Below are 14,005 nucleotides of genomic sequence, written 5' to 3'. Positions count from 1 at the left end.
TCCCAAGCATTTCTTCACACCTGTTTTCAAGGAAACCCCTTCACCAAAGGTATATCTCTCCTTCAACGTTTGACTTTACCAGGCTGTCAGGAAGCAAGGTACCTACTCTTCTCCGGATGGATCAGGAGAATGGTCTGTTTTTAAACAGCCTCCCGTCCACACACCCACTAGAGCCTAGATGACGGGGTTTGCCATGGCCGCTGAGCCATGATCACTCCGGTTGAAGACAGATGGAAAAGACCAAAATTCTAAAGGTTAAAAGTGAGCTCTGAGCACGGCTGCCAAGGCACCTGAGGCCCCTGCTCTCCCCATCCCCTGCCCCCTGAAGCCAGCTACCCCGAAACCAACCAAGCCAAGAATCAGAAAAGCTTGCTCTGCCCAGGGCCACAGAGAGAAGCGGGCAGGGGGGAGGCGCGTGGGTGAGAATTCACACCAGGGGAACACACAGCGTCCATGTCGCCCTCCCCCACCCAGCGGAATTTTGAGCCTCCGACCCCCGGGGGACGTGGACAAGGGACTCTGCAGGCTGGAAAAGTACCACCCGACCGACCCACCCCTGGGCTGGGCTTGGACCCTCTGCTCAGCCACCAGCCACGTGCCTCTCCTTTTTCAATGCTTTTAATAGTTTTCAGATGGTGAGGTGGTTGCGCTGGTCAGAGGCTGTGCTGGTGGCTGAGAGCAGCCCCGTGCCTGCCCCCAATACTCCTGCCTCCAGGAGATTCTTGAAAGGGACCACACTCCCCTGTTTATCTCAGGCAATAGAATGTCATCTCCAGTCTGGTCCCGCCTCCTCCTCCCCACAGAGTCTCCCACAAGCCCAGGAGAAGGGGTGCTTCTGGCCTCTCCTAGGAGCTGACGACGTGGCCGGACCAGGTCTCGTGCTTGGTGCCCGGTGCCAGGTGAGTTATGACCACCTCCACGGCCTGCAGCTTCTCGTTCTTGGGCGGGATGGAGCACATCTTATAGGTGACCTCGTCGCCTTCCACGGGGACGTACTCCCCTTCCACACTGCAGAAGAGGGAGGGAACACTCAGTGCCCAGCACTCAGAAGAGCCCCATGTGAAGCCCCAGGACACCAGCCCCCTGCTGGTCAGAGGGCCACCCTTCCAGAGGAACTGCCCCTTCTGCCCTGCCATCAGACAGGCGGGATGGAGCACATCTTATAGGTGACCTCGTCGCCTTCCACGGGGACGTACTCCCCTTCCACACTGCAGAAGAGGGAGGGAACACTCAGTGCCCAGCACTCAGAAGAGCCCCATGTGAAGTCCCAGGACACCAGCCCCCTGCTGGTCAGAGGGCCACCCTTCCAGAGGAACTGCCCCTTCTGCCCTGCCTGCCATCAGACGGAGCCACCGTGCTTCAGTGGCGGCCCACCACCCCAGCCTCTGCCTGTGGCTGAGGAGCCTCTGACGCAATCAGCTGCTTCCCTAGGAACCTCTAATGCTGAGACAAAGTTCAGCCATCTGGGGTTGCTCACTCCACACGGTAAACGTGGGGGACATGGGCCTTGTGGTCAGAAGAGCAGAGAGAGCCAGTGTGAGCCAGAGACACGAGCCCATCACACAGGAGCTGGGATGGCCCAGGTGCCCGCAGCACGCCTGCCCCCAGAGCCAGGCTGCACCTCTGCTCCGCGGTATTCCCCAGGGAGCCTTCGAGAAAGACCCTCTTGTGCTGAAAGCTAGTCCTAGGAAGGGTCCTCTCCCTTAGGACTACCCCCAGGAAGATACCTTCACTTTCTACAGGACAAGTCACCGTCCCACCATCATGGTGAGGGACCTATCTTGAGACCTCCTTGACGAGACCCTAGGAGTCCTCGTCAGATCCTGAATGTCAGAGCCAGCCAGCTCCCCAGAACTGGTTTGTCTCGAAGGAAAAATCGCATAGCAAATGGGGCTTCCCTCTTCGACTTGGCCACCAGGAAGCTCCCAGGAGTGGAACCAGGCGTCACAGTATCTATGGTCTTTCCTATTTGCCCCTACTCCGATGTTTTTCTTGCTAATTTATTTTTTTCATGGTGCCCCACGGGTACCGTTGCAACCACTAAAAACCCTTTCAGAAAACAGGCAATGTGGAAATACACTGGCAGACATCCACGTAAGTGTTCACACGCACATCAGATGCATTGTTTTGGCATCTTTCTCAGGTCTATGCTGCATAGGGCACCTACTTAAGACCTGATGTGCAATAATGTGGGGGGCGGGGCAGATAATGTCTACATCGCAGGAGATATTTGCAGTAGGACCTAATTTTCAAAAATGTGATTTCTGTCTATTGCCAGGTCTGCTGTGAGGGGCAGAATGTCCCCACCGAGTGAAATAAAGATCAGGGAGGGCATGCTGTGGCCAAAGAGTGGGGGAGGGTGGGGGTACCAGATCGGGTCCCCCCATATTGGAAGGCTACCTAGAAGACCGGAAGTGAGGCACCAGCTGCAGCACATCCTCCAGCCTCAGGGCTTAGGATGGGGGGGCCCCACCCCAGGCCCTCCAAGGGCTTCCCAACAATCAGGAAGGAAGGACGTCGGTGCCCGGAGAAAGGGTCCAGCTCCAAACTTCCTTCCTGGAGCAGAGGGGCCGGCAGCCCCCAGCCTCACCAGGCCGCTTCCCCCGAGGCAGGGCAAGAAACCGCCCAAAGCCCAAACACAGCTCCCGACTCCCAGGGGCGCCCCTCCCCACCCACCAGACACCCACGGGCACTCAGCCCCATCCTAGTGGTTCTCCACGCTCACAAACACACTGTCATCGACACACCAACACCACCAAATGGTCTCACGACCCCGCCCCTGCACACAGCCGCACGCCGGTCACACGTGCCTGGGCTCACACCTTTCTACCCAGTCCCCATCCCAGCCACACACTCTCCCTGCCTCTGAGGAAGCACGACAGTGCCCACCATAGCCCCGGACCACGCAGACCAGCCACTGACTCACTCGGAGATGTGCAGGAAGATATCGGGGCCGCCGTCGGCTGGGGTGATGAAGCCGTGGCCCTTGGATCGACAGAAGCATTTGCAGACTCCTCTGTAGACGGGGCCCTGTGAGGCCCTCACCGTCCTGACCGAGAGGGGGAAAGTGTGAGAGGCTGCCGCCAGCCCTCCGGGACAGCCACCGCCTCCTCTCCTGCAGCACACCCAGCTCGTCCCAGTCCCGGCCCACGGCTGTGCCCTGGGGCGTCCTGGCCGGGGCCACCGTGTACAGCCGTGCAGGTTGTGCACTGCACAACTCTGGGAGCCAGTCGCACAGAATCCAGTCAGAGTGACTCTCTGGATGACCTTGGCGGATTTCCTCAAGCCTCAGTTTCTCCGTCTGAGAAGAGGGAGCTAGACTAAAAGCTCTCTGAGAATCTTTCTGATGACAAATCATCAATAACAGCAGCAGCAGCCTCCCCTCATTGGGCCTGAGGTCTGCACCTGCCGGCACCACGTGGGCCCTTTGCAGCACTGTGGCCACACTGCTGCTGTCCCCATTTTGTAGCCAAGGAAATCAAGGTCTCATGGGAGATGAGGCTGGCACGTGGTGAAAGCCCAATGAGTTAAGACCCCAGCGACTTCCCCGCTGTCGTGACCTCGACCCCTTAACGCCAGCTGATGACGACAGGCTTGAGCAGGCCTGGGGCAGTGCCCTCCGGAGTTCACAAGGAAGGCACCTTCCCAGTTTCTCACCCTTACCCCAACCCTAAGTCACCCCATTTGACAGAGAGGGACACTGAGGCACAGAGAAGGCCAGACACGCAGTGACTCTCTGGCCTCGGGCGGAGGCCTGGCTCAGGAAGCCTCTCCCACACCGCTCCCCCCCACCCCCCGCTGCTCCCCTGAGACTCACGCGGAGAAGGTCCTCGTCCGGCGAGTGGGCAGCGGACTGGGGACCACATTGCCCCGGAGAGGGGATGGTGAGCGGTCGCGGACCCGTTGGGTGTCCAGCAGCCCAACCGAAGCCTGGTGGGTGGGGGGCTGTGGTGGCGGAGGAGGTTCAGATGACATGGCTGACCTGGAGAGAGACAGGGGGCTCTCAGGGGCTCACGCCTGGCAAACAGGGCCCCCGATGCAGCTCCACGCCCGCGTCAGAGAGTCTGCCATCTGCGGCTCGCTGGCTGTGGAATGCAGGCTCCAACTCACTCAGCCTGGAGGTCATGTCCCCGCAAACACACTGGCTTGCCCAGCTGGGTCGAGCACCTCCCCTGGGTTCTGCAGCAGCCATGGGCCTTCTCCACCACAGCTGCGCAAGGAAATGCCAGCTGATCCCCATGACAAGGATGCCCAGCACAGACCTGGGGGCACTTCGTGAGAGGGAGGAGCCAGGCAAGCGGGCAGAGCACACCACCTACCTAGATCAGGACTCCAGCTACTCAGCAGGCACTTCCTGACCCCTGCTAAAGGTCAGACACCTCGGGGAAGGGGAGGTATAAAAGGGAACAGCACGCAGGGTTCCTCCAGGAACCTCCGCAACACAAACCCAAGAGTGGCTCAGAACCCAAGTTTGGATCCCAGGGGCTGCCACAAGCCTACATCCAGGAGAGGGACCCAAAGGGACAGGGACACTTCAAAGGCAGCATCTCCACCGGGCCCCTAAACTCAGATCCAGGTGCTTCACGTGAATTTCCGCCCAGCCTGGGGGTTGCTGGCAGCAATGTTATCAGCCAGCGACGCCCCCAACATGCATCAGGGGTGGGTGTGATCAGAGCCAGCAGCGGGTCTGAAGGGGAGTGGGCTCCAGAGCAGCTGCCTTATGCAGGACGTGACCTCTGGACCCAACGAACAGCAGATATGTGACTAGACAACAAAGGTGCCGGCTCTCATGTGGCCTTGGCTCAAGGTCAAGAGGAAAGGGCAAAGCCCAGGAGCCAGAGGGCCTTGAGTAAGTCCTTTTCCCACTCAGGGCTTATTTCCACATCTGCGAAGTAGGACATCTGGGTGGGCGTCAGGCCCCTGCTCAGGGCTGGCGATGGGACTCGAGGCGAAGTGGAGGGGCCTGAGCTCGGACGTCACCCAAGTTCTCACGGTGAGAGGCTTTATGTGGCCCACATGGAGTTTTCAAATTTAAAACATGAGCTATCTTTTAAACATCCCAGGAGTTTGCCTCAAAATCCAGGTTTTCTGCTACTGTGCAAAAAACTAGCAGTTCTGACAATCCTGAACTCCCAGTTTGCCAGCTGCTTACCTCATTTACAGTAACTATGTGGCCTCGGGGCAGCAATGTCCCCTCTGCCCCCAACCCAAACCACCAAGAGCCAGGCTCGACTCCTCCCCAAAAGGACAACCTCTCCCAAACCTCCTCAGCTCCCGCCCTCCACTGTCAGGTCTCAGATCTGTCTGGCTGGGAAGGGAGAGGGCCCGGTGGCCTTCTGGAGGAAGTGACATAGCTACTACCTCCTGACTCTTCTCTCAGCTGCAGCCACGGCCAGGGAGGACCGTGAGACCGGGGAGCCCCCACCTCAAAAAGGCCCTGGCTGCTCCACTGGGGGTCAGGACTCCGGCATGACCCACCAGCACAGGTCATAGAGTCCTGGAATGTTCCAACACATGGAGTTCTGGGAAGAGGACAAGCCCAGAGCAAGGAGGGCCCTGCCCAGACCTCCCAGGACAGCAGCTGGGACCACAGAGGCCCCGGAGACACCAGGGTGGGACCACTGGCCCCAGAGACACCAGGGTGGGACCACAGTGGCCCTGGAGACACCAGGGTGGGACCACAGTGGCCCCGGAGACACCAGGGTGGGACCACAGTGGCCCGGAGACACCAGGGTGAGGTGGGGAACTGCTCTCACCCCTTCTACTCATAATCTCCCTCAGGCACATCGGACTCCAAATCACACCAATTGCTGTGTGATCTTGGGCAAGTTACTTAACCTCTCTGGACGTCGATGTCCATGTCTGGAAAATGGAGATTAAAATAATCCTGACTTCATACCATTATCATGAAGTTGAAGTGAAATAACACATGCCGGGCACTCAGCACACCTCCTGCCCAGAACAAGTGAGTGGTAAGTGTCAGCTATGATTGTTGTGTAACTGTCATCATAAAGTCATTCAACAAATTTGTGCCCAGGGCCAGGTCCTGTTCGTGGCACTAGAGACACAAGGCTGAATTTGGAGCCAGAGAATAAACAGGTAAATAGATATATGAGCAAAACCATTACAGATTGTCAAAAGGGCCGAAAAGAGATACACAGGAGATCAAAAGTAACGGGGTGTGGGAGGCGAGGCTTCCCTAATGAGAGTACAAGCTGGGCCCTAAACAATAAGAAAGAGTCAACCATTTGAAAAACAGGAGGCTCTTCCAGGCGGGGGTAGGGGGGAAAGCCTGTGCAAAGGCCCTGACCTTGACAAAGGCCCTGACCTTGACAAAGGCCCAGGTACAACTGAGGTCAGCAAGGAGACTGTGGTGGGCTCTGGGGATGGAGGGGTGAGACACAAGCGGTGAGGTGAAAAGAGGGTGAGGCCAGCTCATCATCACTACGCGAGTCTTTCCTCACACCCATCTGTCTGTCTGTCTGTCTGTCTGTCGCCACGCCCCTTGCCATGCCCATCTCCTCCTGGGTTAATAAAGCAGGCCCTTCTCTCGTCACTCCAGCCATCTCGACTCCCCCAAAACACTCGATCCCTCAGAGATGCCAAGAGAATCCCATGACCTATGCAGGCGAGCAAGCTAAGGGCGATACCGGGTCCCCCTGCATCCCTAGGGCCCAGCATTGACTGTGGCTGCCACTGAACCAGCATCAGATCCCACGGCCCCCGGTGGCATTCACTGTGCACTTGACTCTGTGTGTGCTCAGCGTCTCGCACAATCCAGCAGGAAGTAGCTACGTTCATGCTCACCTGACAGAAACTGAGGCATTGAAAGAGCGAGTGGCTCGGGGAGGGAAGGGAGGAGGAGCCTTAAGCAGCCCCCTGCCCCCTCTCATGGCCCCTCTGAGCGGAAGAGCAGCTGGGCAGCTGCAGCAGGCCTGGGCAAAGGCCAGCCCACCCCCATGGGCCTGGCGGGGAGGAGGAGGAGGAGGAGTGAATGGCTTCTGTGTGGGGGAGGCCTAGGTCAAAGTCCAGCTGTAAGGAAAACAGCTCACAGAGCGGGTGGCCAGTCACAGGCTCTGGGACTCATCTGCATGAGCCCCCCAACACACACACACATGGAGGGGGAGTGTGGCAGCCCCGGCCCCACCCACTGGCACAGTCCAAGCTTCTAACCAGCAACTGCTCTCCTAGCAACACCAGGGGTGGCCTTGGAGCACCCAAGAAGAGGCAGGGCCCACCCTCCGAGACGAGTCCACTATGAGATGAGCCCCCTGAACCCCTCAACTCCTTACTGCTGAGAGTTTACAAACAGGTGCCTGAAACTCAGGCTAACAAGAGGCCCTAGGCCCCTGGGATGGGCCACTGGCCTGCAGCAAACTCAGACCAAATGTCATGCCCAAAGCAGGCCATAGCTGCTGTGCTGTGTGTGCACGTGATTGTGTGTGTGCGTACACGACTGTGTGGGTGTGTTTGACTGTGCCCTTGTGTGGCACATGTGTGTGCACACAAACATGGCTCTCTGGAGCCATCTGTGCATCTAAACACATGCACACATGTGTGTGCATGCATGGGCCTGAGGACCAGGCTTGTCGCTGCCTATGTGTGCACACCAGTGAGCCAGGTGGGGCTGCACCCTGCCCCTAGCACGCTGGGTGCCTGCACTGGCACCAGACAACCTTAAACAATGTTGCCTCCTAATGGCCATCCACTATGTACAGGAAACAGGACCCACGACAGCAAAATTCCTGCTCTCCCGGGGCTTATGTGCAGGGACGGGGAGACCCCCACCCTCAGGACAGTAAGAGCAGCCGACAGGGGCCAGGCAGCATTATCAGCACTCCACACATCTAGGTTCATTTCATCCCCATTTCACCGAAGGGAAAACTGAGGCACAAAGTGTCAAGTGACTTGCCTGGCTCCTGCAGCTAATAAACAAACTGGTCAAACAGACAGCAGGTCCAACAGTGAAAAAGCAAGCAGGGAAAGGAAGTATTATGGGTGAGGGGCTGCATTTTTAAAGCAGGTGGTCCCAGGTGAGCCGCTGGCCATGCTTTCCCTTCCCCAGTCAGCACCCCTAGGTTCTGAGGCGTGCCCAGCCAGGGGAGGAGAACCCAGGGCTTGGGGGGTGGGGAGGAAGCAACTCCCACCCCGCCATCCCTCAGGGAGGGGTGTGTCAGCAGGGCCTTTACCCAGGAAAGGGCGGAGGAGGGGCTCAGCCCAAAATAGCTGGGAATTTTCCACAGGCCATACAGGTCCTCAGGGAGTTCAGCCCAGCAAGATCCAGTCTTCCTGGCCCCGCCTAGGCCCACCCACATATCTGGGGACTAGAGACCAAATCAAGCAGAGGCCCTGTTAACTCCCCAACCTGCCCTCTCGGCCTCAAAGCCACCAATTATGTCAAGGACAAATCTGTCTTTAAGCCAAGGAGCCAGTGGCTTACTCCAGGGAGGGGAGCCTTGGCAGTGCTGTCAGTCATTTACACTTTAGTGAAAGGGAGTTTGCAGTTCATTTCACAGGGCTCCATTCTTGGTAGCTTTCAGACCCTCAAGGGCAGGAAGATGGGGAACAAGAGCGGGGTTCAAGTTGGGAGCTTCATTCTCTGCATGGTTCTCATCAAAGCCAGGCCTCTCCAAGCCTATTTTTATTTCTGAGCTCCCCACTCTGAAAAGTGGGGGTGTCTTGAACCTTCCATGGGTTTCTGGTTAGGGGAGGCCAGGGCTGGGCATCACATTCAAACACCTCCCAGCCCCAGGTCCAGGTCCAGGCCACTGCTGGCAGGCAAGGATGAATCCTGGTCTACACAAATGGGGGTGGGGACAGCGAGGGCGTGATGTCCACTGTCCACTGACTTCTGTGTCAGGCTCTGTGTTGGTGTTTACTATGTTAACTGGATTCATCCGATGTGGATCGGCCCCACAGGGCTGGCACTGTAATCATCCCCATTTTACAGAAGAGGAAACTAGAGCACAGACAGGTGTAAGCCAGCTCTTCTCACACTTTACTCTGTGAGGATGGTGACTAAACGCTAACTCTGGTTCTGAGGGTGGGGAGTGAGGCCTGAGAGCCTGCATTTCTAAGGGGCTCGCAGGGAGGGAAAAGCTGTTGGACCTCAGAACACACAGCGGCAGTGTGGGCTGACGTGGGCTGGTGAGACTTGCCCACCTATCGGCAGTGTAAGAGGGTGGAAGGGAAACGGGGTGGGGGGCGAGGCTCTAGAACAGTCAGGGTCCTGGTCCATAAATTGAGGCAGAAATGCTCTCCTGCTCCCCGCTCCCCCGCCCCCCCACTCCCTGCCTCCAGCCCCGCTGAGACCTAGTCTGGAAGAACTGAGGACAGGAAAGCCAGGGGCAAGGTGAATCAGCTAAGCGGGCACAGGGGGGTCCCAGGAAGCCGGAGGGGCCCACCATGAGCCCCAGGCAGACAGACCTCCAGGCCACACTTCATTGTTCAGGAGCCTGGCTCTGCGCGGGGAGGGGTGGGGAGGGCCATGGCGGAGCGGGGGATGGAGGGAAAGGGAGCAGGGAAAGGTGGCACCGAGTCTTGGAGACGGGGAAAGAGGCAAGCCAGAGGAGTCAAAGGGGAATGGGGGAGTCAACGGGGAGTAAAAGGGGGAAATAAAGGGGACAGGAGGGAAGATCAAGGTGGGAGGTGTGGCCTGGCCGCAGCAAGCCCTCGCCCAGCCCCAGCCCTGAGCGGACCTGCCCTCACGGAAATACAAACGGCAGGAGGGTGCAACCCCGACACCCGCATCCGGGGAGCGGAGGAGATCGGCTGAGCCCCCTTCCAGGAGAGCAAAGCCGGAAACAAAGCCTCCCCCTTGGGGCCTCCGAGTGCTGGGAAGAGGCCGGAAACCCCTGGACCGGCATGCCGGGAACCAGAGTCCGGCCCTCCAGCACGGCCACCTGACCGCGTTAGCACCTCTGCTCGGCCCCGCCCCACAGAAAGATGGTTACCCGGCGCCCCCACCACCGGGGACCCTGCGCTGCCCCCGCTCAGCCCCGACAGCCCCTCCTGGGGGAGCGCAAGCCCTTGTAGGTAACTCGCCAACGCTGTTCCCCCAGCACCTCAAGCTCTCCGGTGCTCCATCCTTGCCTCAGTCCTACCGCCTCCCCGCCACCACCCTGGTGGCAGGCTGAGTTTCAGGCCTGACTCTGCTCTCTTCACTTCCTCTGTGACCCCTGACAAGTGACCTCACCGCTCCATGCCTTGGCTTCTTCATCTGTCAAAGGGGAAGGGGACAATAATGGCGCAACCTCCCAGGCCCGGGAACTTTGTACAGACCGGAGGGTGCCAGCGACAGTGGCCTGGGTCAACATTAGTTGAGCCTTTCCTGGTAGAACTCTCTGGCACGGCGCCATCTAGAATGATCCCTCCCATTCCTGTCCCTGCTGATGGGACACAAACCAAATGCCCTGACTTTGCCACTCGACAGGACAAAGAAAAACTAGTCCCCTCCCAAGGGAGCCTACCCTCAACCCCACCCCAGGATCCTGGGGGCCCAAGCTGGGTCCCGCTCTGGTCATTCCGACCCCCCGCCCCCCAAGATGGGTTTCAGGACCCTGTTCTGGCCCTGGAGGGGCTCCCGGGCCAGTGGGGTCATCAAGGACCCCAGGGAGTAGGGAACATAGGAGGTGGGGAGCTCCCTGACCGGAAAGAGGGAGCGAGGTCATTTCAGGAGTAGGAAAGTCACTCCTGGCAGAGGGACCAGCAGGCGCAAAGGCCCAGGGGAAGGGAGGGCGGGCAGGAGGCAGAGAGGGGCGGGAAAGATCTGTTGAGAAGTTTGGCACTTAGACGACAGTGGGGACATTAGTGGACGATTTTAAGCCAGGGGTTCTATGGAACCGATTGTTTTTCCGAGCTCCCCCTGGCGAACAGACTGGAGAGGCGAGACCGGGAGCGAAGAGACTGAGAAATATCAACAAAATAGCAAGTAAAACTGAAGAGTCGCTAACCCTTCTCCCCGCACTGGCTCTGCCATCTCCTTTCATTCTCACGCACCGCGCTACGCCAGGAAAAGTTGTAGCCCCGGTCTACAGAAGGGAAACTGAGGCTCCGAGGGGCCTCCTATTTTGCAATGAGACATCCCGGCGGAAGAGAACGAAGGCCTTGCCTGGAGCGGGGTGATCTGCGCTCCCCCAACTCCAATACACACATCCACTCCAATCCCAGAAAGGCAGTGAGGGCCAGGGGCTTTCTTCATAAAAACTGAAAAAGACGTGCGCTTCCGTCCTCCCATCGGGCTGCCAGCGAGGCTGGCGGAGATGGAGGCTGTAGGCGCCGGGTGAGTTTCCTGCATCGCCTAAGGGCCCCCCACCCCGGCGGCAAACACACTCGGCGAGCGCCCAGCGGCTCCTCCTCCCCCAGAGGCGGCCAATCGCTCGGCGCCAGGCTGGCTCCCACCTCCCCCGCCTGGCCTGGCCGAGGTCCCGTCGCCGAACCCACAGCTGGCGCGGTCGGCCTGGCTCCACCTCCTCAAGCGGCGCCCCCCGCGCCTCGCCCTACCGCACCACGAGTCACCCCATCCACGCTCCAGCGAACGGGCGAAAGAGAAGAAGGGGCAGAGGCGAGAAGGGGGCTTCCCCAACACGCACAAATCAGGCGGGAAGTGCTTGCTACCCGACTCCAAATCCCGCCAGCGGCTGCCACACCCACCCTTCCCCTGGGAGGAGTAACTCGCTCTCCCCAAAGAGGCCCTGGCGGCCGGCGCTTGTCCTAGGGGCCTGGAGGGACCCAGGCCGGAGCCCCCTGCCAGCGAGCTGGAAGACCCTGCACCACAGGGTCGAATGGGGGCAGAGGCGCAGGGGAGGCCGAGGTCCCATTCCGGCGGCTCCTGGGCCTCGGGGCTAGGGCACCGCGCCACACCCCTCCTGGGAGCCCGGGAGGAAGTCCCTACCTGTCCACCCGCTCGGCTCCGCCAGCTGCTGGGCTCCGACTGCGCGAGCGAAGCAGGGGAGGGGCGTGGTCCAGGGCGGGGCCGGAGGCCCCGCCCCGGACCCGCCTCCAGGAGTGCCCAGCCAATGGGGGCGCGGGCCGGAGCCCGGGACCGCCCGCGAGCAGCGGCGGGAGCAGCTGGGGCGGGCCTTTGTTTCCGCGCGCGGGACGCTCCGCCTCGGCCTGGGGGTGGCGACACGGCTCCTCGTCCCGCGCTGGGGCCGGGGGCAGGGACCGCCTGTGCTGCACCGACGGTCCGAAAGCTCCCCTGAAAAGTGGGAGAATCCTGTTTTCGCGCCGGTGCGGGTCCCTCTCCTAAACCCGCGGGTCTGGCCCGGCCCCCACCTGACCTTCGCTCCAGAATTCGGATGGGCCCCGGGCGCCTCCGTTTTAGCGGAGATTAAGTCACGACAGGAAGGAGTGAAGAGAGGCTGAAGGGAAAGAAACAAAGAATAGAAGGGAGGAAGAAAACAAAAAAGGCAATGCGAAGAAAGAAAAAGTGAGAGAAGGCTGTTGATTTCGTTCTCTCTTACGGTTTGTTTTGTTCCATCATTTTCTTAATTTCCACTCGCTCCTTGAGTCCTCTGTCTCTGCGGTAAAAGATGTTACTCATTTTACTGGAGAGGAAACTGAGGCACAGAGAAGTGACCGACCTACCCACTCCTGCGACCTTCACCCCCGCCCCGTCACAGCAAGTCGGGGGCAGCCCCGGACCCAGACTCCGGGAGAGGGGAGGCAGCTGGTAACTGGGACCACAGGGCCCAAGAGTGGGGGGCGGCACTGCGGGAGCCCAAGCTCTGCCTGCCACTCTCTCTCTCTCCCCACCTATCCCCCCACAAGCACATGGAGACCACTGAGGACACAGTGAGGAGACAGCTGTCTACAAGCCGGGAAGAGAGCCCTCCAACAGGGCCCAAATTGGCGGGCACCTTGATCTTGGACTTCTCATCCTCCAGAACTACAAGAAATACATTTCTGTTGTTTAAGCTGCCCAGTCTATGGCACTTCGTAATGGCTAAAACTGTCCCTTTTTCTTCCTTCTCCCAGTTTACCATTCACTGGATGTGTCGTCTATGCCAGGCTCTGTGTTTCGGGGCACTGAGCACCCAAAAATAAAAATGTGCCCACCCAGTCCCCGCCCTAGAGGAGCTGCACCCTGGAGAGGTGGCAGACAGGTCGATAACTCATAACCAATAACCAGGATGTCATGTGGTGAGCTGGATAAGCCTCCACGGCTCAGCAAGTGTCCCGCCCTCAGACAAGACTGCTCTCGGGGCAGTTCTCTCCCAAATTGCCACTGCTTAAGCCTCCTGCAGCCTATGACATCAGCTTACCCTCTTGGCCCCATCTGATGACACTGGCCAAATGGTAAGACTTTGAGCCCACAGTTAATAAAGAGATCTAGCCTAAATGTTCTGCCCAGTAAGGACCAATCAGCCAGCCAGCCAGCCACCTGACAAATATTTATTGCACATGAGCTCTGTTCCAAGCCCTAGACTGAACAAAACTCACACTGGCCCTGCCCCTTGGAGTGTTACACTCTAATAGGTGAGGCAGATATTAAACCAGTAACAGTGGTATAAAATCCCACTGCGTCCACAACAGGAATAGTCACCTTACTGGAGGACCAGGAGAAGCTTCTCTGGGAGGTGCTAATTGACCTGAGATCTTCCAGAAGATCAGGAATTAAAGGAAAGGACATTTCCAACTGAGGTTACACAGAGCACGTGCAAAAGCCCTGAAATGAGAGCGTGTGGGACGAGACGGTGCTTGCCAGAATGGGCTAAGCGCGTGGCTCTCAATCAGCGAGCTGCGTCTTTAAGACTGATGCCAGCCAGGTAAGGAAGCGCTTAAAGCAGGGATGAAACGGAGACCTCTCCCTCCAAAGTTTAACTCCCATCAACCTACCTGTCTTCATTTCTCCTTATCATGACTTAGGCCTCAACTGTCTGTCACCAGAAGCAGAAGCCTCCACCCATCCCTTCTGCCTCCCCCTCATCCCATGCCCACGCTCCAATTTTCTGTGCAGCAGCCAGAATGATCTTTCAAAACCATTGTTAAAGAAAAAAAAATT

The 14,005-nt window shown here is 58.7% G+C and overlaps 1 protein-coding gene across 3 annotated transcripts; it reads right to left on the bottom strand.

Annotated features, from left to right (window-relative positions):
- Positions 1-602: 602 nt before the first annotated feature.
- On the bottom strand, positions 603-12,006 carry CARHSP1 (calcium regulated heat stable protein 1). Of its 3 annotated transcripts, none has more exons than XM_015591232.2 (4): positions 11,894-12,006; positions 3,818-3,982; positions 2,927-3,049; positions 603-1,008 (listed from the first exon to the last, which is right to left on the bottom strand). In XM_015591232.2, exons 2-4 carry the CDS (start codon positions 3,973-3,975, stop codon positions 846-848), a joined length of 444 nt encoding a protein of 147 aa, XP_015446718.1. In that variant the 5' UTR covers positions 3,976-3,982; positions 11,894-12,006; the 3' UTR covers positions 603-845. The 3 variants fall into 3 exon arrangements, with proteins under 3 accessions (XP_015446718.1, XP_024904196.1, XP_024904197.1); XM_025048428.1 differs by lacking the exon at positions 11,894-12,006 and adding an exon at positions 11,111-11,308; XM_025048429.1 differs by lacking the exon at positions 11,894-12,006 and adding an exon at positions 10,196-10,217.
- Positions 12,007-14,005: the final 1,999 nt, after the last annotated feature.

This window comes from Pteropus alecto, unplaced genomic scaffold (genome assembly GCF_000325575.1).
Source record: "Pteropus alecto unplaced genomic scaffold, ASM32557v1 scaffold44, whole genome shotgun sequence".
Lineage (NCBI taxonomy): Eukaryota > Metazoa > Chordata > Mammalia > Chiroptera > Pteropodidae > Pteropus > Pteropus alecto.
The sequence above is the reverse complement of the archived record's forward strand: the minus strand, read 5'-3'. Positions and strand labels throughout refer to the sequence as shown.